This window comes from Tachyglossus aculeatus, chromosome 3, assembly GCF_015852505.1.
Source record: "Tachyglossus aculeatus isolate mTacAcu1 chromosome 3, mTacAcu1.pri, whole genome shotgun sequence".
Taxonomy (NCBI): domain Eukaryota; kingdom Metazoa; phylum Chordata; class Mammalia; order Monotremata; family Tachyglossidae; genus Tachyglossus; species Tachyglossus aculeatus.
Window position 1 is genome coordinate 8,969,916 of NC_052068.1, and position 24,025 is coordinate 8,993,940.

General features: G+C 45.3%; 1 protein-coding gene and 1 non-coding gene across 2 annotated transcripts in view; one reads left to right on the top strand and one right to left on the bottom strand.

Moving 5' to 3' along the window:
* INPP5A (inositol polyphosphate-5-phosphatase A) overlaps positions 1-24,025 on the top strand; it is a 610,446-nt gene that overhangs the window by 507,279 nt on the left and 79,142 nt on the right. The window contains exons 10-11 of the mRNA XM_038744152.1: positions 7,198-7,293; positions 8,775-8,849. Coding sequence (XP_038600080.1) covers positions 7,198-7,293; positions 8,775-8,849 — 171 coding nt within the window. The remainder of the gene's footprint in view (positions 1-7,197; positions 7,294-8,774; positions 8,850-24,025) is intronic.
* On the bottom strand, positions 20,805-20,942 carry LOC119926010. The gene has a single exon (XR_005449929.1). It is a non-coding gene; the product is annotated as a small nucleolar RNA SNORA7 (small nucleolar RNA).

Sequence of the window (24,025 nt, forward strand, 5' to 3'; positions counted from 1 at the left end):
GTGACCCTGGACAAGTCACTTCACTTCTCTGGACCTCAGTTACCTCATCTGTAAATTGGGGTTGAAGACCGTAAACCACATGTGGGACAGAGACTCTGTCTAACCTGATTTGCTCGTCCCCACCCCAGAGCTTAGTACAGTGCCTGGGCACATAGTAATCACTTAATAAATACCGCAATTAGTATTATTATTCTTCTCCAAAGAGGCCTTCATGACACCTTTATGATGCACTGTCTGTCCGGCATAGAATGTGTGGCAGCATGCCTAGTGGATAGAACATGGGCCTGGGAGTAGAAGGTCATGGGTTCTAATTCCAGCTCAGCCACTTCTCTGCTGTGTGATCTTGGGCAAGTCACTTCATTTCTCTGGGACTCAGTTCCCTCATCTGTCAGATGGGGATGAAGATGGTGAGCCCCATGTGGGACACGGACTTTGTCCAACCTGATTTGCTTGTATCCACCCCAGTGCCTAGTACAGTGCCTGGCACATAGTAAGCACTTAACCAATAACACAATTGTGATTATTATATATCTACCCTCAGCACGGAGCATTGGGGTTTGGTACTTTGGAAGCACTTAATGAATACCAGATAACTAATAACTTCTGTTTGTCGATATTATCACCAGTAAATGAAAGGTGAAAGGTTAAAGTCTGCTTTCCTCTCGGCTTTGGTCTGGAGGGAACTTGTCTTTCCATCCTGTTATATTGTACTCTTCCAAGTGCTTAGTACAGTGCTTTGCACACAGTAAGCCCTCAATAAAAATGAACGATGGCTTACTCGTTGGATAAGTATTTGTCTTTCATAGGTTGAAAAGGCCAGATCAGACGGTGGTTTCCATAATATCATGCTTAAAATTGGAGCAGTATGAAATCAGGAAGGTTTCTGTAGCGTTTTTGAAGAAGTGAGCTGGCATTACCTAGATTATTCACTGCGTCCAGTAAATATGAATTTGCCTCTCCTGCAGAGAGTCTAATAGATTTGGAAAGCTCCACAGAAAATTGTTTTACGAAGCTGAAATAATGTCTTTTTTATTCTTTCAAGAGAGGGAGAAGTTTAATTCTAGTTAACTAAGTGAAAGATCAATTAAACTGTAAGCGCCTTGGGGTCAGGGAACATGTCCACCAAATCTGTAGTGAAAGTAAGCGTTCAATAAATACCATTGATTGATGGACTGATTGATCAATTCTCTCTAGGGGACTGTCTTATTTTGACACTCATTTCAATATCTACTAGAGGAAGGCTTTTCATCTGAAGCCAGTGCAAGAATTCCAGTCTCATTAAGAACAATAATCAGTAAATGCTGGGATCCTTCTAATACTGTGGAAAGCTAACTTTTTGAAAGTAATTTTCAGAAAACCATGAACAGAGGACATCATCTAAGGGGTTTGCTTTAGAAGCCATAGGAGCAAACTAATGCATGGTAGGAGTAAAGATAACAATTATGGTACTTGTGAAGCACATACTGTGTGCCAACCACTGTTCTAAGTCCTGGGGTAGATATGAGGTAATCAGGTTGGAAACAGTCCCTGTCCTAAAAGGAGCCCACACTCTTAATCCCCATTTTATAAATGAGGTAACTGAGGCCCAGAGAAGTGAAGTGACTTGCCCAAGGTCACACAGACCTGTAGCAAAGCGTGATTAAAACCCAGGTCCTTCTGACTCCCAGGCCTGTGTTCTAAACCACTAAACTACACTGCTTCTTACTAAGCTACATTGCTTCTCACTGAACCGTGCTGCTTCTCAAAAATCCCAACATTTCTCTTAATTCGATATGTCAGGAAACGTCAGTTCCTCTGAAATAGTAGTTACAATGACAGTCGGGAGTCATTTTTTGAGTTGAGCAGTGCAGGAAAGGAAAACACACGTTCCCTACCAACAGCAATTTATTTTCCCAAATTGAAAAGTTTCAGGTCTGTATTACTGCTTCATAACTTTGTCTGAATAAAAAAACCCTATAAAGGGAATGACTAGTCCCCCCGCCCCCCAAAAAGAGTGTTTTCTTGATCATGATACCGGGTGTCTTGGAATTTTTTTGTGTCTAACTAGAGGCTACAGAAAAAGCACTTCTGTAGTTAATTGAAACAGTAACCAGGGAGAGAAAAGTTCTTCTTTTCCACCCGGTAGAACTAGATTGGATATGAAAAGACGCAGGGACCGTGTTCCCTCTCCAAATGAAAAGCTAATTGTTTTAAGTGCAAAGGCGAAAACTTCTACTTTCCTGTTGCATTTCTCTTAAAAAGAAAACAAAACACTATGAAGCCTAAGTCCATTGAAAAGAGTGCCATTTTTGTGGTATTTTGGGGGGTTTTTGTTTAATTTTCTTCCCTCTCAAAAGAGTGAAGTCGCACCATGAGTAGCCCAGCTTAGGAAGGTGCCCAGTTCTCAACGTTTTCTGCTTGGGTGAACCCGACTTAGAACTGAAAGGAGGAGAGAGAAGGAATGTTGGAACTATATGCAAAGTGAGCCTTCTCTCCACCAGTTTTTATTTGTGAATATGTTAAACCATGTTGGGGGGGTGAGGTTGTGCTTGCGTGTTTATGTATGTGTGTGTGTATGTTTGTGAATGAGTGGGTGGGCATGGGTGTGGACGGGTGTGCAGTCTGAAAGCCGGAAAGCGCGAGAGTCCTTTCTGTCCGGCCGTTCTCAAGAGTCGTTCAGATTTTTGTTATTCTCTGAGAGCGGGCCTGAAGTTGTGAGATAAAGCCCCCAGGTCCAAGGAGAGGGACAAAAAAAATGTTCTCAAGCAGATGCCTTGAACAGACAGAAATCATGAATTTCTAGAATGGCAGCCACCCCGGTGGGGGTGGGGGAGGTGGGACGCTACAATGACTTTTTGACAGTGACAGTAACTCTGCCTTGTCTCTGCCAGGCTCCTTTTAAGACCATTCACTCTGGAAAGCTGCTTAAGCGCCCTTAAGCGCATTAGCATTTGGATAGCTCAGGGACCAGATTGACCCTCATTGGGAAAGTTTAAATGAGTGAAAGATGGAGCGATTTGTTAGGGCTTTAGAAACCAGCTTTAGACAGCGGCGGGTTTTCCGCTCTGGTTTGTTCGGGTGCTTGTTCTGATCTGGTGTGCTGTTTAAAGGCAACCAGACTGATTTGTGACACATGAGTCCAAAAGGCTATTTTGGGGGGGCTTGACCCGATTAGCTCATCTGTGCTTTGAATTTCAATGACGGCGATCAGAGGAGGCAGTTTGGGAAAGGGCCCGCGGACGGATTTACCTCACTGGAGAGGGCGCACGGGCGCAGATGGCCAAATGTTCATTACTCGTCAAAAGGGACCAAATGGGATTGAAGGGAAGCGAAGCCGGGCGGTTGGGGGGAAAACGCGATCCGGTCCAAGGTGAAATAGCTATGAAAAATACAAGATCCGCTACTCCCACAGGGGATAATAATAATAATGATGATGATGGTATTTGTTAAGCGCTTACTATGTGCAAAGCACTGTTCTAAGTGCTGGGGGGATACAAGGTGATCAGGTTGTCCCACGTGGGGCTCGCAGTCTTAATCCCCATTTTACAGATGAGGGAACTGAGGCACAGAGAAGTGAAGTGACTTGCCCAAAGTCACACAGCTGACAATTGGCAGAGCCTGGATTTGAACCCATGACCTCTGACTCCAAAGCCCATGCTCTTTCCACTGAGCCATGGGCCCTTCTCAGCCAGTTTGGCCCCAATCAATTTCTGCACAGCAAGCCTGGCTGGGCTCGAAACTCTCTCAGGGCGATGGTGTGGTGACTAGCACATGAGCCTGGAAGTCAGACGGTCATGAGTTCTATTCCCAGTTCCATCACTTCTCTGCTCTGTGACTTTGGGTGAGCCACTTCACTTCTCTGGGCTTCAGTTATCTCATCTGTAAAATGGGGATGGAGACTGAGCCCCATGTGGGACAGGGACTGTGTCCAACCTGATTTGCTTGTTTCCACCCCAGTGTTTAGTACAGTGCCAGGCACATAGTAAGCACTGAATGAATACCACAGTTATTATTATTATGTGTGATGCCAAAATGAAATCGGGCAGAAGGAATGTGGCCCAGACCGAGCAGATATGCTCTTTCAAAGCTCTTGGGTTGAGCAGTCCCCAGTGGTAGTTGTTGTAACAGTCGGAACCAGTAATGATAATAATAATAATAATAATAATGGTGTTTGTTAAGCTCTTACTATATGCCAAGTACTGTTCTAAGCACTGGGGTCGTTACAAGATAATCAGGTTGTCCCACATGGGGCTCACAGTCTTAATCCCCATTTAACAGATGAGGTAACTGAGGCACAGAGAAGTTAAGTGGCTTGCCCAAGGTCACACAGCCGACAAGTTGCAGAGCCAGGATTAGAATCCATGTCCTAATCCCATGGAGGGGCCGGGATTAGAACTCATGACCTTCCGACTCCTAGGGCCGGGCTCTATCCATTACGCCATGCTGTGAGTCTGGGGAAGTAGGAGAAGATGAGATCCGCAGGAGAGAGGAACAGGGGAGACCGTGTCATCTGGGTAGAGCCATTAGCAGCAGTAGTAGTGAAGCAGTATGGCTTAGTGAATAGAGCATGGACTTGGGAGTCAGAGGTCTTGGGTTCTAATCCCAGCTCCACCACTTGTCAGCTGTGTGACTTTGGGCAAGTCACTTAACATCTCTGTGCCTCAGTTCCCTCATCTGTAAAATGGTGATAAAGACTGTGAGCCCCATGTGGGGCAACCTGATTACCTTATATCTACACCAGCGCTTAGAACAGTGCTTGGCACATAGTAAGCCTTAACAAATGCCATCATTATCATTCACTCATTCATTCATTCAGTCGTATTTATTGAGCACTTACTGTGTGCAGAGCACTGTACTAAGCACTTGGGAAGTACAAGTTGGCAACATATAGAGACGGTCCCTACCCAGCAGCGGGCTCACAGTCTAGAAGGGGGAGACAGACAGCAAAACAGAACATATTAACAAAATAAAATAAATAGAATAGTAAATATGTACAAGTAAAATAAGTAGAGTAATAAATCTGTACAAACATATACAGGTGCTGTGGGGAAGGGAAGGAGGTAGGGCAGCGGGGAGGGGGAGGGGGAAAGAAAGGAGGGGGCTCAGTCTGGGACAGTGCTTAGAACAGTGCTTGGCACATAGTAAATACTTACCAAATAACATAATTATTACTAGTAGTAGTTCTTGTAGTAGTAGTAGCACTTACCACTCCCACCCCCTAACTGTGGGGATCCCTAAAGGCTCAGTTCTGAGTCTCCTTCTATTCTCCATCTACACCCACTCCCTTGGAGAACTCATTCACTCCCATGGCTTTGACTACCATCTCTCTGTGGATGATTCTCTCTCCTTCTCTGCAGTCTTGTATTTCCCCCTGCCTTCAGGACATCTCTACTTGGATGTCCTCCTGTCACCTCAAACTTAATATACCCAATACAGAACTCCTCATCTCTCCACCCAAACCTTGCCCTCCCCTCAACTCTCCCTTCACTGTAGAAAGTACCACAAGCCCACAACCTTTGACTCATCCCTCTCATTCAACCCACACATTCAATCCGCCACTAAATCCTGTTGTTTCAACCTGAACAGCCTCACTAGAATCCACCCTTTCCCTCCATCTAAACTGCTATCACGTTAATCCAGTCACTTATCCTATCCTGCCATGATTACTGCATCAGCCTCCTTGCTGACCTCCCTGCCTCCTGTCTCTCCCTACTCTGCAGAGAAGCGGTGTGGCTCAATGGAAAGAGCACGGGCTTTGGAGTCATAGGTCATGGGTTCAAATCCCAGCTCTGCCAATTGTCAGCTGTGTGACTTTGGGCAAGTCACTTAACTTCTCTGGGCCTCAGTTCCCTCATCTGTAAAATGGGGACTAAGACTGTGACCCCCCATGGGACAACCTGATCACCTTGTAACCTCCTCAGTGCTTAGAACAGTGCTTTGCACATGGTAAGCACTTAATAAATACTATTATTATTATTGTTATTATTATTATTATTATTATTATTATTATTACTCCGGTTCATACTTCACCTCGCTGGCCAGATCATTTTTCTGCAAAAATGTTCTGACCATGTTCCCCCCACTCCTCAAGAACCTCCAGTGGTTGCCCATCCATCTCCACATAAAAAAACTCCTCACCATTGGCTTTAAAGCACTCAGTCACCTTGGCCCCTCCTACCTCACCTTGCTACTTTCTTAGTACAACCCATCCTACACACTTGGCTCCTCTAATGCCAACCCTCTCACTATACCTCTAGCTCATCTATCTCACCGCTTACCCCTCACCCACATCTAGCCTGTGGCCCACAGTGCCCTTCCTCCTCAAATCCAAAAGACAATTACACTTCCCGCTTCAAAGCCTTATTGAAGGCACATCTCCTCCAAGAGGCCTTCCCTGACTTAGACCTCCTTTTCTCTTCTCCCGTTCCCTTCTGCATTGCCCTGACTTGTTCCCTTTATTCATCCCTCCTCCCAGCCCTACAGCACTTATGTCCATATATGTCATTTATTTATATTAATATCTGTCTCCCCCACTAGACTGTAAGCTCATTGTGGGCGGGGAAGTTGTGTGCCCGGGCTCTATCCACTAGGCCACTGGTATTATTAACTCCTACTCTCTTCTTTGTAGAGTGTGAGCCCCATATGGGCTATGGACTGTGATTAGTGATTAGTGCAGTGCTTGGCGCGTAGTAAGTGTTTAACAAATATTACAATTATTATTATCACTATTATGGGCACCTACTGAGAACAGAACACTGAAATGGCTTAGGAGAGGTCAACAGACATAGTATGAATAGTTCCCACCTTCAGGAAGTTTACACTCTAGCAGGTCTGTAGTCATCTTGTGCACCACCAAATTCCATAATTTAATGGCTTTCTTGGCATCGTGGGGAATGTCCTGCAGTAGATTTTGTGGTAACGGGCCATGCATGGACCTAGAAATAGAATTAAAAGTGGACTGTGAAATTTGCAGCATGGAGAATAAACAAAAAAATGCTTGATTCTTTGTCAGTGAATTTTGAAAATATGTCATCAAAGCAAGTTGAAGTGCTGCCTAGTTTTTCCCTTCAAAGCTGGCTTATTTTGTTTCAATTAATAGGTTTATTTTCTTAAATATGTGGTGAGGGAGAAATGATCTTTACCTGTTTTTGTTCTTGTGTAACTTCCCTGTAACTAAACTTCTTTCTGTCTCTATGTGTGTTTTCTCTCTCCCCACAGACCCTCTGTACCAAGGCTACAATGCAGACTATCCGGGCAGCAGACACCAATGAAGTAGTGAAGTTAATATTCCGTGAATCTGATAATGATCGGAAGGTACTGTCTCCAAATGTAGTAATCATTCTAGCATGAGTACTCTTGTTGACTAATTAACACTGGACTTTGCCCCTATTCAGAAACACAAGGCAGGTTGGAGCTGTTTTTTCCATGTCTGATTCTCATAATCTATGCTCATCTTCCTAATGTCCTAATTTTCATTGGTACTAATGACTATTTAACAGTTAAGAGAGGAATATACGACATTGTATTTTGTTCATGGCATAGTGGATAGAGTCATCTGGGAGTCAGAAGATCAGGGGTTCTAAATCCGACTTAGCCAATTTTCTGCTGTGTGACCTTGAGCAAGTCATTTCACTTCTCTGTGCCCCAGTTACCTCATCCGTAAAACGTGGATTGAGACTGTGAGCCCTAAATGGGACAGAGACTGTGTCCAACCCGATTTGCTTGTATCCACCCCAGCACTTACTACAGTGTCTGGCACATAGTAAGCACTTAAAAATCATCATTATTATTATTGTTATTTTGAAACATTCACACACTAGTAGCTTGGGAGCTGGGTATAGCTCATTATGGGCAGGGAACGAGTCTGCTGATTCTGTTGTACTGTACTCTCCCAAGTGCTTAGGAAAGTGTTCTGCATATAGTAAGCACTCAGTAAATACCATTGATTGATTAATTGATTGACTGGAAAACCGGATGAGAGGACAGTATTTATTACTCTGTTTATTTATTTATTTATTTATTTTACTTGTACATTTCTATCCTATTTATTTTATTTTGTTGGTATGTTTGGTTCTGTTCTCTGTCTCCCCCTTTTAGACTGTGAGCCCACTGTTGGGTAGGGACTGTCTCTATGTGTTGCCAATTTGTACTTCCCAAGCGCTTAGTACAGTGCTCTGCACATAGTAAGCGCTCAATAAATACGATTGATTGATTGACAGTATAAAGAGAAAGAGCAGTATTCAGAAACCTTAATTTTCAACTTCACTGCAATGATCCATTGTATGCAGTCTCTGCCTCTGATATTTAACAATCAATCAGTAATATTTATTAAGTGCTTACTGTGTGCAGAGCACTGTACTAATCAGTTGGGAGAGTACAGTTCAAAAGAGTTGGGAAACACATTTCCTACCCACAGTGAGATTACAGTCTAGAGAAGCAGCGTGGCTCAAGGGAAGCTGCGTGGCTCAGTGGAAAGAGCACGGGCTTGGGAGTCAGAAGTCATGGCTTCTAATCCTGGCTCCACCACTTGTCAGCTCTGTGACTTTGAGCAAGTCACTTAACTTTTCTGTGCCTCAGTTACCTCATCTGTAAAATGTGGATTAAGGCTGTGAGCCCCACGTGGGACAACCTGATCACCTTGTATCCCCCCCAGTGCTTAGAACAGTGCTTCACACGTAGTAAGTGCTTAACACATGCCATCATCATTATTATTATTATTAGAGGGAAAGATAGAAATTAATATAAATCATTTACATATCTGTACATAAGTGCTATCTACTGTTTTCTTTTCTCAGGTCATGCTGCAGTTAGAAAAGAAGCTCTTTGACTATTCCAATCAGGAAGTGTTTAGAGATAACAATGGCACGGCGGTGAGTACTGGCCTATGTGTTTTGTAGAGTCATTATTAATTGTTACTATTATCATTATTGTTGTTATTATTATGGCATTCGTTAAGGGCTTACTATATGTCGAGCTGCATTCTAATCAGTGGGGTAGATGAAAGTGAATGAGGTGAGACACAGTTCTTGTCCCACATGGGGCTCACAGTCTAAGAAGGAGGGAGAACAGGCCTGGAATCCCCATTTTACAGTTGAGGAAACCAAGACCCAGAGAAGTGAAATGACTTGCCCAAGATCACATAACAGGCAAGGGGCAGAGCCGGGATTAGAACCCAGGAACTGTGACTCCCAGGCCCATGTTCTTTCCAATATTTCATTCATTCATTCAATCGTATTTGTTGTGCGCTTACTGTGTGCAGAGCAATGTACTAAGTGCTTCGAAAGTACAATTCAGCAACAAATAGAGACAATCCCTACCCAACAATTGGCTCACTGTCTGGAAGGGGGAAGACAGACAACAAAACAAAACAAGTAAACAGGCATCAATAACATCAATGTAAATAAATAGAATTATAGATGTATACACTTCATTAATACAATAAATTGAGTAATAAATATATACATATATACACAAGTGCCGTGGAGGAAAAGGCGGGTAGAGCAGAGGGAGGGAGTTGGGGTGATGGGGAGGAGAGGAGGAGCAGAGGAAAAGGGGGCTCAGTCTGGGAGGACCTCCTGGAGGAGATAAGCATTCAGTAGGGCTTTGAAGGGGAGAAGTGTGCTAGTTTGGTAGATGTGAGGAGGGAGGGCATTCAAGGCCAGAGGTGGGCCAGGGGTCAATGGCGGGACAGGTGAGAACGAGGCCCAGTGAGGAGGTTAGCGGCAGAGGAGTGGAGTGTGCTGACTGGGATGGAGAAGGAGAGAAGGCAGGTGAGGTAGGAGGGGGCAAAGTGATGACGAGCTTTGAAGCCAATAGGGAGGAGTTTTTGCTTAATATGAAGATTGATAGGCAACCACTGGAGATTTTTGAGGAGGGGAGTGACATGCCCAGAGCATTTCTGTAAAAAGATAATCCAGGCAGCAGAGTGAAGTATAGACTGAAGTGGGGAGAGACAGTAGGCCATGCTGCTCCTCGTATCATATAAATGTACTGTATCTAACAGTGGATATAACATATATCAAAACTGTTCAATACTGGATACTACTTAGAAATATCACAGAATCCCTAAAACTGTTCAATACTGGATACTACTTAGAAATATCACAGAATCCCTAAAACTTTATGGTTCAACACCTTTTCCATTTCTACTCTCCCCAAAAATTGGTTCCTAAATTGCTGCATTACTTGGGTGTATATTTTGAAAATCCAGTTTTCTAAGCTGTAACCCAAAGTCTGAAGCAAAACCCTTAATGCTCCACAGTTTGCTGTTTCCCATTGGTCAGTCCACACCTTCAAATCAATCAATCAATCAATCAATCGTATTTATTGAGCGCTTACTATGTGCAGAGCACTGTACTAAGCGCTTGGGAAGTACAAATTGGCAACACATAGAAACAGTCCCTACCCAACAGTGGGCTCACAGTCTAAAAGGGGGAGACAGAGAACAGAACCAAACATACCAACAAAATAAAATAAATAGGATAGAAATGTACAAGTAAGATAAATAAATAAATAAATAAATAAATAGAGTAATAAATATGTACAACCATATATACATATATACAGGTGCTGTGGGGAAGGGAAGGAGGTAAGATGGGGGGATGGAGAGGGGGACGAGGGGGAGAGGAAGGAAGGGGCTCAGTCTGGGAAGGCCTCCTGGAGGAGGTGAGCTCTCAGCAGGGCCTTGAAGGGAGGAAGAGAGCTAGCTTGGCGGAGGGGCAGAGGGAGGGCATTCCAGGCCCGGGGGATGACGTGGGCCGGGGGTCGACGGCGGGACAGGCGAGAACGAGGTACAGTGAGGAGATTAGCGGTGGAGGAGCGGAGGTTGCGGGCTGGGCAGTAGAAGGAGAGAAGGGAGGTGAGGTAGGAGGGGGTGAGGTGATGGAGAGCCTTGAAGCCCATGGTGAGGAGTTTCTGCCTGATGCGCAGATTGATTGGTAGCCACTGGAGATTTTTGAGGAGGGGAGTAATATGTCCAGAGCGTTTCTGGACAAAGATAATCCGGGCAGCAGCATGAAGTATGGATTGAAGTGGAGAGAGACACGAGGATGGGAGATCAGAGAGAAGGCTGGTGCAGTAGTCCAGACGGGATAGGATGAGAGCTTGAATGAGCAGGGTAGCAGTTTGGATGGAGAGGAAAGGGCGGATCTTGGCAATGTTGTGGAGCTGAGACCGGCAGGTTTTGGTGACGGCTTGGATGTGAGGGGTGAATGAGAGAGCGGAGTCGAGGATGACACCAAGGTTGCGGGCTTGTGAGACGGGAAGGATGGTAGTGCCGTCAACAGTGATGGGAAAGTCAGGGAGAGGGTAGGGTTTGGGAGGGAAGAAAAGGAGTTCAGTCTCGGACATGTTGAGTTTTAGGTGGCAGGCAGACATCCAGATGGAGATGTCCTGAAGGCAGGAGGAGATGCGAGCCTGGAGGGAGGGGGAGAGAGCAGGGGCAGAGATGTAGGTCCTGGTAGGGAGTGAGTGTTGTACTGGTAGGGAGTGAGGTCATGGGTTCAAGTCCCAGCTCCGCCAACTGTCAGCTGTGTGACTTTGGGCAAGTCACTTAACTTCTCCGTGCCTCAGTGACCTCGTCTGGAAAATGGGGATGAAGACTGTGAGCCCCCCGTGTGACAACCTAATCACCTTGTATCCTCCCCAGCGCTTAGAACAGTGCTTTGCACATAGTGCTTAATAAATGCCATTATTATTATCATTATTATTATTATTATTATTACTAACAGTATGTGATTTCAGATGGCCTTGGGGGTGAGCTTCTAGCCCAGGAATTATATTGTGTCCCCTCTCAGTGGAAAACACTTGCAGAATGATCCCCTAAAATAGGTAGGAGAGCCTTGAGCACATGTTGCCTTGCACTCTCCCAAGTGTTCAGTACAGTGCTTTGCACACAGTAAATTCTCGATGAATAGATTGAATGAGTGAATGAATCAGCAGCCACTAAGATTTGGCGGCTGGTCATTTTATTTTCAGTAAGAAGCTTTGAAATAAGGTACCTGTGTAGGAAGGAGAAAAAAAGGGTTGCATGCCTCTTAGATATATATGTGTATATGTTTGTACATATTTATTACTTTATTTATTTATTTATTTTACTTGTACATATCTATTCTATTTATTTTATTTTGTTAGTATGTTTGGTTTTGTCTCCCCCTTTTAGACTGTGAGCCCACTGTTGGGTAGGGACTGTCTCTATATGTTGCCAATTTGTACTTCCCAAGTGCTTAGTACAGTGCTCTGCACACAGTAAGCGCTCAATAAATACAATTGATGATGATGATGATGATTTTACTTATCCATCCCGAGACTAGGGAGACCCAAATTTAGTCCCAGCTCTGTGCCCTGCCTGGTGGGTGATATTGGGCAAATCGTTTAACTTCTCTGTGCTTCAGTTTCCTCATCTGTAAAATGGAGATAAAATACCTTTTGCCCCTCCCTCTCAGACTGTGAACCCTGTGTCCAGTCCAATTCATTCATTCATTCAGTCTTATTTATTGAGCGTTTACTGTGTGCAGAGCACTGTACTAAGCGCTTGGAAAGTACAGTTCGGGAACAGATAGAGACAGTCCCTACCTAACAACGGGCTCAGAGTTTACTGTGTATGGAACACTGTGCTAAGCATTTGGGAGAGTGCAGCACAACAGAGTTAATAATAATGAGAAGCAGCGTGGCTCAGTGGAAAGCGCCCGGGCTTGGGAGTCAGAGGTCATGGGTTCTAATTCTGGCTCCTCCACTTGTCTTCTGTGTGACCTTGGGCCAGTCACTTAACTTCTCTATGCCTCTGTTACCTCATCTGTAAAATGGGGATAAAGACTGTGAGCCCCACACGGGACAACCTGATTACCTTGTATCTCCCCCAGCGCTTAGAACAGTGCTGCTTTGCACATAGAAAGCGCTTAACAAATGCCATTATTATTATTATTAATGATAATAATAATGACAATTATGGTATTTGCTAAGTGCTTATTAAGTGTCAGGCACTGAACTAAGCACTAAGGTAGATGCAACAAATTGGTTGGACTCAGTCCCTGTCCCACAAGGAGTTCCCAGTCTTAATCCCTATTTTACAGATGAGCTAACTGAGGGCCAGAGAAGTGAAGTGACTTGCCCAAGGTCACACAGCAGACAAGTGATGGAGTTGGGAGTAGAACCCAGCTCCTTCTGACTCCCAGGCCCAGGCTCTGAATTGTTTGTTGCTGAATTGTACTTTCCAAGTGCTTAGTACAGTGCTCTGCACACGGTAAACACTCAGTAAATACAATTGAATGAATGTATGAATGAATGCTCTAAACGCATATTCTGCCCACATATTTTTCTTCCCCAGTGCTTGGCACATAGTTGCACTTAATAACGATAATGATAGTACTTGTTAAGTGCTTACTATGTGCCAAGCACTGTTCTAAGCGCTGGGGGAGATACAAGGTTATCAGGTTGTCCCATGTGGGGCTCCCAGTCTTAATCCCCATTTTACAGATGAGATAACTGAGGCACAGAGAAGTTAAGTGGCTTGTCCAAAGTCATACAGCTGACAAGTGGCAGAGCCGGGAGTAGAACCCGTGACCTCTGACTTCCAAGCCGGGACTCTTTCCACTAAGCCACACTGCTTCTAAGATAGTACCATGATAATAATTATGAAGCAACCAGGGTACTTCCAGCAATGCCAGCCTTGGGCCACATATGCCTATGGAATAGCTCAACAGCCACCTGTCCTTTCGCTCCAATACTTTTATCCTTAAGTCTTTTTAAAGGGCAAATATATGGGCAAGTATGATCATAATAGAAGGGGCTGGGGAAGAGGTTGATGGCACATGAATTTTTTTTAATAGTTTTTTTTATTTTGCACACATTTGTTTCCTTAGTCGCATTTCCATCGTTTGCGTCAAGTCGATTTTTCCTGTGGTATTGTTAAGCGCTTAGTATGTGTCAGGCACAGGTTTGACGCAGTCCATTTCCCGTATGGGGATCACAGTCTTAATCCCCATTTTACAGATGAGTTAACTGAGGCCCAGGGAAGTGAAATGATTTGCCCAAGGTCACACAGCAGACAAGTGGAAGAGCCAGGATTAGAATACAGGTTCTCTGATTCCCAGGCCCGTACTCTTTCCACTGGGGCATGCTGCTTCTCGTGGCCTAGTGACCTTGTGGAAGTTTGGGTTTTTTTTTTTTGGAAGGGGGGATGTGGGGGTTGGTTTCTCCTGGAAGCCCTCTTTATATATATGAAAATATCAGCTGTGGTCACATCCAGTGGCATTTTATCAAGTGATGAGATTTTCCCTTGAGGTCTATATTTGGCATATTTCTTTGAACTTTGTTTTTCACTGAGTGAAACTTAAATTTCATTTTAATGCAGTTTCCCTTCTTCACCAACGTCCATCCCCAGCACCACAATTGTAAATCACCGCCTGCCAAGGGTCTTTCACACGACAAGGGTCTCAGAGCCTTTGCTCCCATAATGGCACACGCGTGTGAATGTACACATTCAGACATTCCACTTTTCTGCATTCCGTTTAAAAATCAGCTGTCAGTTCACTCACGCACCAGGAAGCAGAAAATCTTCCAGATCAGCGGCGGAAGGAAAAGATAAATGATCTAATGAGCCATTGGAGATAATCTAATCTTCATGGTCTAGTTAAACACGCAGCACCATGATCACTAAAAACAAACTACCTATCTAAAAGGATAAATGTGCCTGTGCCGAATTCAACCCCCAAAATCCATCGCATCCTTCATCAACCACCGGTCATGTACCAGCCTGACAGAAATTTAATTCAAGCTGGCTCCTGAAAATAATTATTGTATTTTAAGAGTAGTAATCATTGGTTGGGACATGATTGAATGTGTCCATGCCTATTGACTTTTTCTATGATTTATAGCTTTGTTTAGTCGATATTCCCATCGAAATTGTATAATTAATTATAAGTGGGGCTGTCAGGTTTGCAGGATGGAGTACCCTGATGAGTATTTGGGAAGATTAAATTTTCCTTAGCTGGAGCGAGGCAAGGCTTGGGAATTTTCACAGCACTGTGGCTGTTGGATAAAGATGTTTTCTGTGTGTTTAGCAACTGCTTTAGCTCAAGATCCATTGATTTTTCCGAGCTCTTTTTTTTATCAGTGTGGTGTCTCTACGGCAACAGTGGAATCTGTGCAGATGTGACAGAACCTGACAAATATTTATTATCAGGAGGGTCTTTTGTCATTGTCCACACACCAGGGTTCCCATTTTTTTTTTGGTTTTTTTTTTAACATTGTAATCAAGAAGAAGAATGTTTAAGATACATGTGGAAACAGTTATCATGTTTTGAAAAATTTCAAAAAGGTACAAATTTTCAATTCAACACAAGCACAGGGTAATTTCTAGCCAGAAACATTGTAGATAGAATTATTTTTTGACTTTCTTCATTGGCCCCAATCACGTGAAGTTTGAACTGGTATTTGTGGCTTTTGCCATGCGTATTTGGTTGGTCAACCACCCAGGATCCTCTGAGCCTAGGGACTAGTGAGTTGCTTCGAGTTTTCACTGTCATCCTGTTCACCATCAGAGAGTTTAACCTGATTGAATGAATACTAGAGACCCAGTTTTAACAGTCATTTCCCAGTGGCAATGGGGGAGTCTAATTCAGGCAAGAGTCATGATTTTTTGTTCCAAATAATGCAAAAACCACTTGACTTTTAAACAGTTGTCACAGTCTTTCTAGTGGCCTGGATTAGAACGATAAAAAGCTCAGCTTTCTTGTGAAGTTTTGTCTGGCTCTTGGAGAAGCTGACTGGCCTAGTGAAAAACCATGGGCCTGGGAGTTAAAAGGCCCAGGTTTTAATCCTAACTCTGCCACTTGCCTGCTGTGTGTGACCTTGGGCAAGTCACTTAAGTTCTAGGTGCCCAGTTTCCTCATCTGTAAAGTGGGGAAAGTTCTCCCTCCTACTTAGACTGTGAGCTTCATGTGAAGCAGGGACTCTAGACCCAATCTAGTTACCTTGCATCTCCCCTATTGCTTAGAACAGTACTTGGCACATAGTAAGCTCTTAATAAATATCACAGTCATTATTAATTATTATTTGAGCAGCCACCAGACGTTTCTCAGGTGTCCACTGAGCCGTGGTTTGACCTCAAGGTACCAACTAGTCTGTGAAATGAAAAATGAAGCAAGGAACATATTAGCACCAATGTTTAAAAAAAAAAAACTCCCAGTGACATTTAATTTGTTCTTTCTTTTTCTCTGGGTTCCCCTAGAATGTGTGGATGGTTTATGTGTGCGTGTATGTGTGTGCATGTGCATTTATGTGTACACATGTTTGCAAGTGAGTCCACGTACATATCTATGTACCTTCACTGGAGTTCCACCGTTTTGACATTTCTTCAGTGTCAAAATGATCTAGTTACTGATTTAATTGTTACCATTAGTAAGATGGTATTTGCTAAGTGCTATGTATCATGCACTATACTAATCACTGGTGTAGATACAAATTAATTAGGTTGGATACAGCCTAAGGGGATGGGAGAAAAGGCACTGAATCCCCACTTTACAGGTGAGGAAATTTAGGCACATAGAAGTTATGGGACTTGCCCAGAGCAGCACTTTTCATAAAATCCCAGTGCTGGGTAAGTACCTTGGGATCAAAACCCAGCCACCCCGAGGCAAATAAAAAGCCTTATAGTAGTAGGTGTGTGAACTCATCATTGCATTGGCCACAAATCCAATCCCCTTGTTCTAAAATAACTTCTAGATTTAAACACCCTTTAATCACATTGAACGAGACGTCTACACGCGCTGTCTCAAATTCCTCATCACCAACTCTCTCCTCGACCCCCTCCAGTCTGGCGTCCTTCCCCTACATTCCACAGAAACTGCCCTCTCAAAGGTCACCAATGACCTCCTGCTTGCCAAATCCAATGGCTTATACTCTATCCTAATCCTCCTCGACCTCTCACCTGCCTTCGACACTGTGGACCACCCCCTTCTCCTCAACACGCTATCCAACCTTGGCTTCACAGACTCCGTCCTCTCCTGGTTCTCCTCTTATCTCTCCGGTCATTCATTCTCAGTCTCTTTTGCAGGCTCCTCCTCCCCCTCCCATCCCCTTACTGTGGGGGTTCCCCAAGGTTCAGTGCTTGGTCCCCTTCTGTTCTCAATCTACACTCACTCCCTTGGTGACCTCATTCGCTCCCACGGCTTCAACTATCATCTCTATGCTGATGACACCCAGATCTACATCTCTGCCCCTGCTCTCTCCCCCTCCCTCCAGGCTCGCATCTCCTCCTGCCTTCAGGACATCTCCATCTGGATGTCCGCCCGCCACCTAAAGCTCAACATGTCGAAGACTGAGCTCCTTGTCTTCCCTCCCAAACCTTGTCCTCTCCCTGACTTTCCCATCTCTGTTGACGGCACTACCATCCTTCCCGTCTCACAAGCCCGCAACCTTGGTGTCATCCTCGACTCCGCTCTCTCATTCACCCCTCACATCCAAGCCGTCACCAAAACCTGCCGGTCTCAGCTCCACAACATTGCCAAGATCCGCCCTTTCCTCTCCATCCAAACTGCTACCCTGCTCATTCAAGCTCTCATCCTATCCCGTCTGGACTACTGCACCAGCCTTCTCTCTGATCTCCCATCCTCGTGTCTCTCTCCACTTCAATCCATACTTCATGCTGCTGCCCGGATTATCTTTGTCCAGAAACGCTCTGGGCATATTACTCCCCTCCTCAAAAATCTCCAGTGGCTACCAATCAATCTGCGCATCAGGCAGAAACTCCTCACCCTGGGCTTCAAGGCTCTCCATCACCTCGCCCCCTCCTACCTCACCTCCCTTCTCTCCTTCTACTGCCCAGCCCGCAACCTCCGCTCCTCCACCGCTAATCTCCTCACTGTACCTCGTTCTCGCCTGTCCTGCCGTCGACCCCCGGCCCACGTCATCCCCCGGGCCTGGAATGCCCTCCCTCTGCCCCTCTGCCAAGCTAGCTCTCTTCCTCCCTTCAAGGCCCTGCTGAGAGCTCACCTCCTCCAGGAGGCCTTCCCAGACTGAGCCCCTTCCGTCCTCTCCCCCTCGTCCCCCTCTCCATCCCCCCATCTTACCTCCTTCCCTTCCCCACAGCACCTGTATATATGTATATATGGTTGTACATATTTATTACTCTATTTATTTATTTATTTATTTATTTTACTTGTACATTTCTATCCTATTTATTTTATTTTGTTGGTATGTTTGGTTCTGTTCTCTGTCTCCCCCTTTTAGACTGTGAGCCCACTGTTGGGTAGGGACTGTCTCTATGTGTTGCCAATTTGTACTTCCCAAGCGCTTAGTACAGTGCTCTGCACATAGTAAGCCCTCAATAAATACGATTGATTGATTGATTGATTGTTGATGGCACTACCATCCTTCCCATCTCACAAAGCCCACAACCTTGGTGTCATCCTCGACTCCGCTCTCTCGTTCACCCCTCACATCCAAGCCGTCACCAAAACCTGCCGGTCTCAGCTCCACAACATTGCCAAGATCCGCCCTTTCCTCTCCTTCCAAACTGCTACCCTGCTTGTTCAAGCTCTCATCCTATCCCGTCTGGACTACTGCATCAGCCTCCTCTCTGATCTCCCATCCTCTTGTCTCTCCCCACTTCAATCCATACTTCATGCTGCTGCCCAGATTGTCTTTGTCTAGAAACGCTCTGGGCAAGTTACTCCCCTCCTCAAAAATCTCCAGTGGCTACCAGTCAACCTACGCATCAGGCAGAAACTCCTCACCCTCGGCTTCAAGGCTCTCCATCACCTCGCCCCCTCCTACCTCACCTCCCTTCTCTCCTTCTACAGCCCAGCCCACACCCTCCGCTCCTCTGCTGCTAATCTCCTCACCGTGCCTCATTCTTGCCTGTCCCGCCATCGACCCCCGGCCCATGTCATCCCCCTGGCCTGGAATGCCCTCCCTCCCCATGTCCGCCAAGCTGGCTCTCTTCCTCCCTTCAAGGCCCTACTGAGAACTCACCTCCCCCAGGAGGCCTTCCCAGACTGAGCTCCCTCATTCCTCTCCCCCTCCTCCCCCCTCTATTCCCCCAGCCTTGCCTCCCTTCCCCACAGTACCTGTATATATGTATATATGTTTGTACATATTTATTACTCTATTTATTTTACTTGTACCTATCTATTCTATTTATTTTATTCTGTTAATATGTTTGGTTTTGTTCTCTGTCTCCCCCTTCTAGACTGTGAGCCCACTGTTGGGTAGGGACCGTCTCTATATGTTGACAACTTGTACTTCCCAAGTGCTTAGTACAGTGCTTTGCACACAGTAGGCACTCAATAAATACGAATGATTGATTGATTGACATTGTGTCATTAAAAGACAGTCCTCCTGAATGCTTGAAATTCTGCTTCTTTCGTTGGTGATTTTTCAGTGTTAGCTGTATTCCTCGGTATGGTTAGTATCAGAGCTTTAAGAGGGGGGTTGTATGTATGTAGAGAAGCAGCATGGTTCAGTGGAAAAGAGCCCGGGCTTTGGAGTCAGAGATCATGGGTTCAAATCCTGGCTCTGCCACTTGTCAGCTGTGTGACTTTGGACAAGTCACTTCACTTCTCTGGGCCTCAGTGACCTCATCTGTAAAATGGGGATTAGGACTGTGAGCCCCCCGTGGGACAACCTGATCATCTTGTAACCTCCCCAGCGCTTAGAACAGTGCTTTGCACATAGTAAGTGCTTAATAAATGCCATTATTATTATTATGTTTTAGGAAGTAGTGGTTTCACTTTGAATTTGAAGATTTCAGAAAACCATCATGCGTTCTCATCAAAAAAATGGGGATTCAATACCTGTCCTCCCTCTCTCCCTCCCCCTTGGACTGAAACCCTATTTGGAACCAGGCTTATGTCCAACCTGATTATCTTGTATCTCTGGATTTGTAGCTAAGGAACTCACGTTGGGTAGGCTGAATTCATATTGGATGTACCCTGAACAGCCTCTGTGCATGGAGCACCGTACTAAGCACTTGGAAGGGTACAGCAAAATTAGTAAGCACGATTCCTGCATGGCATAGTGGAAACAGCTCGGGCCTGGGAGTCAGAAGGTCAGGGGTTCTAATCCTGGATCCACCATTTGTCTGCTGTGTGACCTTGGGCAAATCCCTTCACTTCTCTGTGCCTCAGTTAACCACATCTGTAAAATGGGGATTGAGACTGTCTACCCGACATGGGACAGGAACTCTGTCTAACCTGATTTGCTTGTATCCACCCCAGCACTTAGTACAGTGCCTGGCACATAGTAAGCACTTAACAAATACCAGTTATTATCATCATTATTATTATTGTTATCATTATTCCTGCCCTTGAGGAGCTTAGGGTCTAGCGGGGGAGACAAGGAGTGGTTTACATACTGCACTTTGGCTATTGAATGAAAAGCTACTGCATACCTTGGAAGCACTCCCCGGAGCCCCCCGTGGGACAACCTGATCACCTCGTAACCTCCCCAGAGCTTAGAACAGTGCTTTGCATTTAGTAAGCGCTTAATTAATGACATAAAAAACCTAAGCCCTCATTTCCTCTTCTGCTATTCCCTTCTTCATTTCCCTTGCACTTGGATTTGTTCCCTTTATTCGACCTTCACAGCAGCCCCATGGCACTTTTGTCTTATGCCGTCAAGTTGTTTCCAACTCATAGCGATACCACGGACACATCTCTCCCAGAATGCCCGGCTCTCCAACTGCAGTAATTCTGGTAGTAGATCCTGAGAGTTTTCTTGGTAAAAATCCAGAAGTGGTTTACCATTGCCGCGTTCCTCACAGTAAACTCAAGTCTCTGCTCTCTTCTCTCTCCCATGCCACTGCTGCTCAACTTCAGTGAGCTTTGACTTGTAGCAGATTGCCTTCCACTCGCTAGCCACTGGCCAAGCTAGGAATGGAATGGACAGGCCTCTGCTTGGCTTTCCCTCTTGTAGTCGAGACTGTTAGAGTACTGGAAACTCTCCAGGTGTGACCCTGAGAGGGGGGCACTTTTGTACATATCTGTAATTTATGTTTATCAATGACTGTCTCCCTCTGTAGACTTGTAAACTCTTTGAGGACAGGGAACGTGCGTACTTACTCTGTTATATTGTATTCTCGCAAGCGTGTATTACAATGCTCTGCACATAGTAAATGCTCAATAAATACAAACGATTGATTGCTGTATTCATTCATTCATTCAGTTGTATTTATTGAGCGCTTACTGTGTGCAGAGCACTGTACTAAGCGCTTGGGAAGTACAAGTCGACGGCATATAGAGACGGTCCCTACCCAACAACGGGCTCACAGTCTAGAAGGGGGAGACAGACTACAAAACAAAACATGTAGGCAGGTGTCAAGTCGTCAGAATAAGTAGAACTAAAGCTAAATGCACATCATTAACAAAATAAATAGAATAGTAACTATATACAAGTAAAATAAATAGAGTAATTAATCTGTACAAACATATATACAGGTGCTGTGGGGAGGGGAAGGAGGTAGGGCGGGGGGGATGAGGAGGAGGAGAGGAAAAAGAGGGGCTCAGTCAGGAAGGCCTCTTGGAGGAGGTGAGCTCTTAGTAGGGCTTTGAAGGGAGAAAGAGAGCTAGCTTGGTGGATGTCTGGAGGGAGGGCATTCCAGGCCAGGGGGAGGACGTGGGCCGGGGGTTGACGGCGGGGCAGGCAAGAACGAGGTACAGTGAGGAGGTTAGTGGCAGAGGAGTGGAGAGTGCGGTCTGGGCTGTAGAAGGAGAGAAGGGAGATGTGGTAGGAAGGTGTGAGGTGATGGAGAGTCTTGAAGCCGAGAGTGAGGAGTTTTTGCTTGATGCGTAGGTTGACAGGCAGTCACTTGCGGGCTTGTGAGACGGGAAAGATGGTAGTGCCATCTACAGTGACAGGAATGTCAGGGAGAGGACAGGGTTTGGGAGGGAAGATAAGGAGTTCAATCTTGGACATATTGAGTTTTAGATAGTGGGCAGACATCCAGATGGAGATGTCCTGAAGGCAGGAGGAGACCCGAGCCTGAAGGGAGGGAGAGCAGGGGCAGAGGTGCAGATTTGGGTGTCATTAGCATAGAGATGATAGTTGAAGCCATGGGAGCGAATGAGTTCACCAAGAGAGTGAGTGTAGATAGAGAACAGAAGGGGACCAAGGACTGACCCTTGAGGAACCCCTACAGTAAGGGGATGGGAGGGGGAGGAGGAGTCCACAAAGGAGACTGCAAATGAACGGTCGGAGAGATGAAGAGAGCCAGGAGAGGACGGAGTCTGTGAAGCCAAGGTTGGATAGCGTGTTGAGGAGAAGGGGGTGGTCCACAGTGACAAAGGCAGCTGAGAGGTCGAGGAGGATTAGGATAGAGTAGGAGCCATTGGATTTTGCAAGAAGGAGGTCATTGGTGACCTTTGAGAGGGCAGTTCGGTAACCCTTAGGCTCTGATCCACACCCAGGATCAGTCAGAGCCTGAGGAAAGTAGCATCACTGTCCCTTCTGTTTTAATGAACGGAGCATGGATCTCTCTTTCCACATCACTCTGGGGGAGATCCTAAATCCTGGGACTGCCTGGAGTGATGGTGAGAGAGAGGTCAGGTTGCTGATCCCGGCTCTGCCACTAATCTGCTGTATGACCTTGGGCAAGTCCCTTCACTTCTCTTGGCCTCAGTTGCCTTCTCTGTAAAATGGGGATTAAGTTTGGGAGCCCCATGTGGGCAGGGACTGTGTCCAACCCAATTAGCTTGTATCTAAACCAGGGTTTAGTATAGTGCCTGGCACATAGTAGGTGTGCAACAAATACCATTAAAAAATATGATTGATTGATGGATTAAGCATTTGCATCTCTCTCTCTCTCTCTCTCTCTCTCTCTCTCTCTCTCTCTCTCTCTGTCTCTCCTTCTCTCTCTGGCCTGCTGAATTGAAACTAAATGGACAGAGTTAAGCCTCATCACCCTCCCCCAAAATTGTCCTTTTTCTCTGCAGGCCCTAGAAAAGCAGGAGTCCTTTGATCAGTTCTTTCAGTCAACTGGAAGAAACGGCACTGGGACAACTCTGAATTAATTTGATTCTACTTGTTTGGTACTCAATTAAATATATAGCCCACAAGTAAAAGCTAATAATGACTTATGGGAGAATGATTAAATCACTTAAAATTACTGTGATTTTATAATCTCTTAACCACAGTCAGACATGAAAAATGGTAATTAACTTGATTCACATAATTTGGAACCCTCCGCCAAACAGTTGCAGCTGAGACTTGAAGCTTTGTAGTTGAGAAGTGGATCATAACCAAACTGTCAGAGGATGAAATTAACTCCCTGAATGAATAGCTTAATGATCACGCTGATGGATTATGAAATTTCAACTCCCAAGCCAGGTCCTCTGAATTTCCATTTTCCTTAACACCCATGAAGGCTTTATCGAGTGGGAATTCTTTGTGCAGGGCAGAACTTTGGACCCATATGATTAGAGAAGCATTCATCTCTTCTCTGACAGTCAACCCTTAGGCTCTGATCCACACCCAGGATCAGTCAGAGCCTGAGGAAAGTAGCATCACTCCCGTCCCTTCTGTTTTAATTAACGGAGCATGGATCTCTCTTTCCACATCACTCTGGGGGGGATCCTAAATCCTGGGACTGCCCGGAGAGATGGTGAGGGAGAGGTCAGGTTGCTGATCCCGGCTCTGCCACTAATCTGCTGTTTGACCTTGGGCAAGTCACTTTACTTCTCTGGGCCTCAGTTGCATCATCTGGAAAATGAGGACTCACAATCTATCTTGTTCCCATTTTACAGAAGAGGAAGCTGAAGCTCTGGGAGAGAAAGTCACTTGCCCATTGTTCTAGAGTAGGCTTCCCAGGCTCATACAGTTTCCACTTGGCCACACTGCCTCTCCAAGCCAACACCACAATTGTGTTGCCTCTTGATAATTGCCAAAGGTTTATTTTAATAATAATAATAATAATAATTGTGGTATTTGTTAAGTGCTTACTTTGTGCCAGGCACCGTTCTAAGTGCTGTGGTAGAAGCAGCATGGTTCAGTGGAAAGAGCCCAGGCTTGGGAGTCAGAGGTCATGGGTTCTAATCCCGGCCCTGCCACTTGT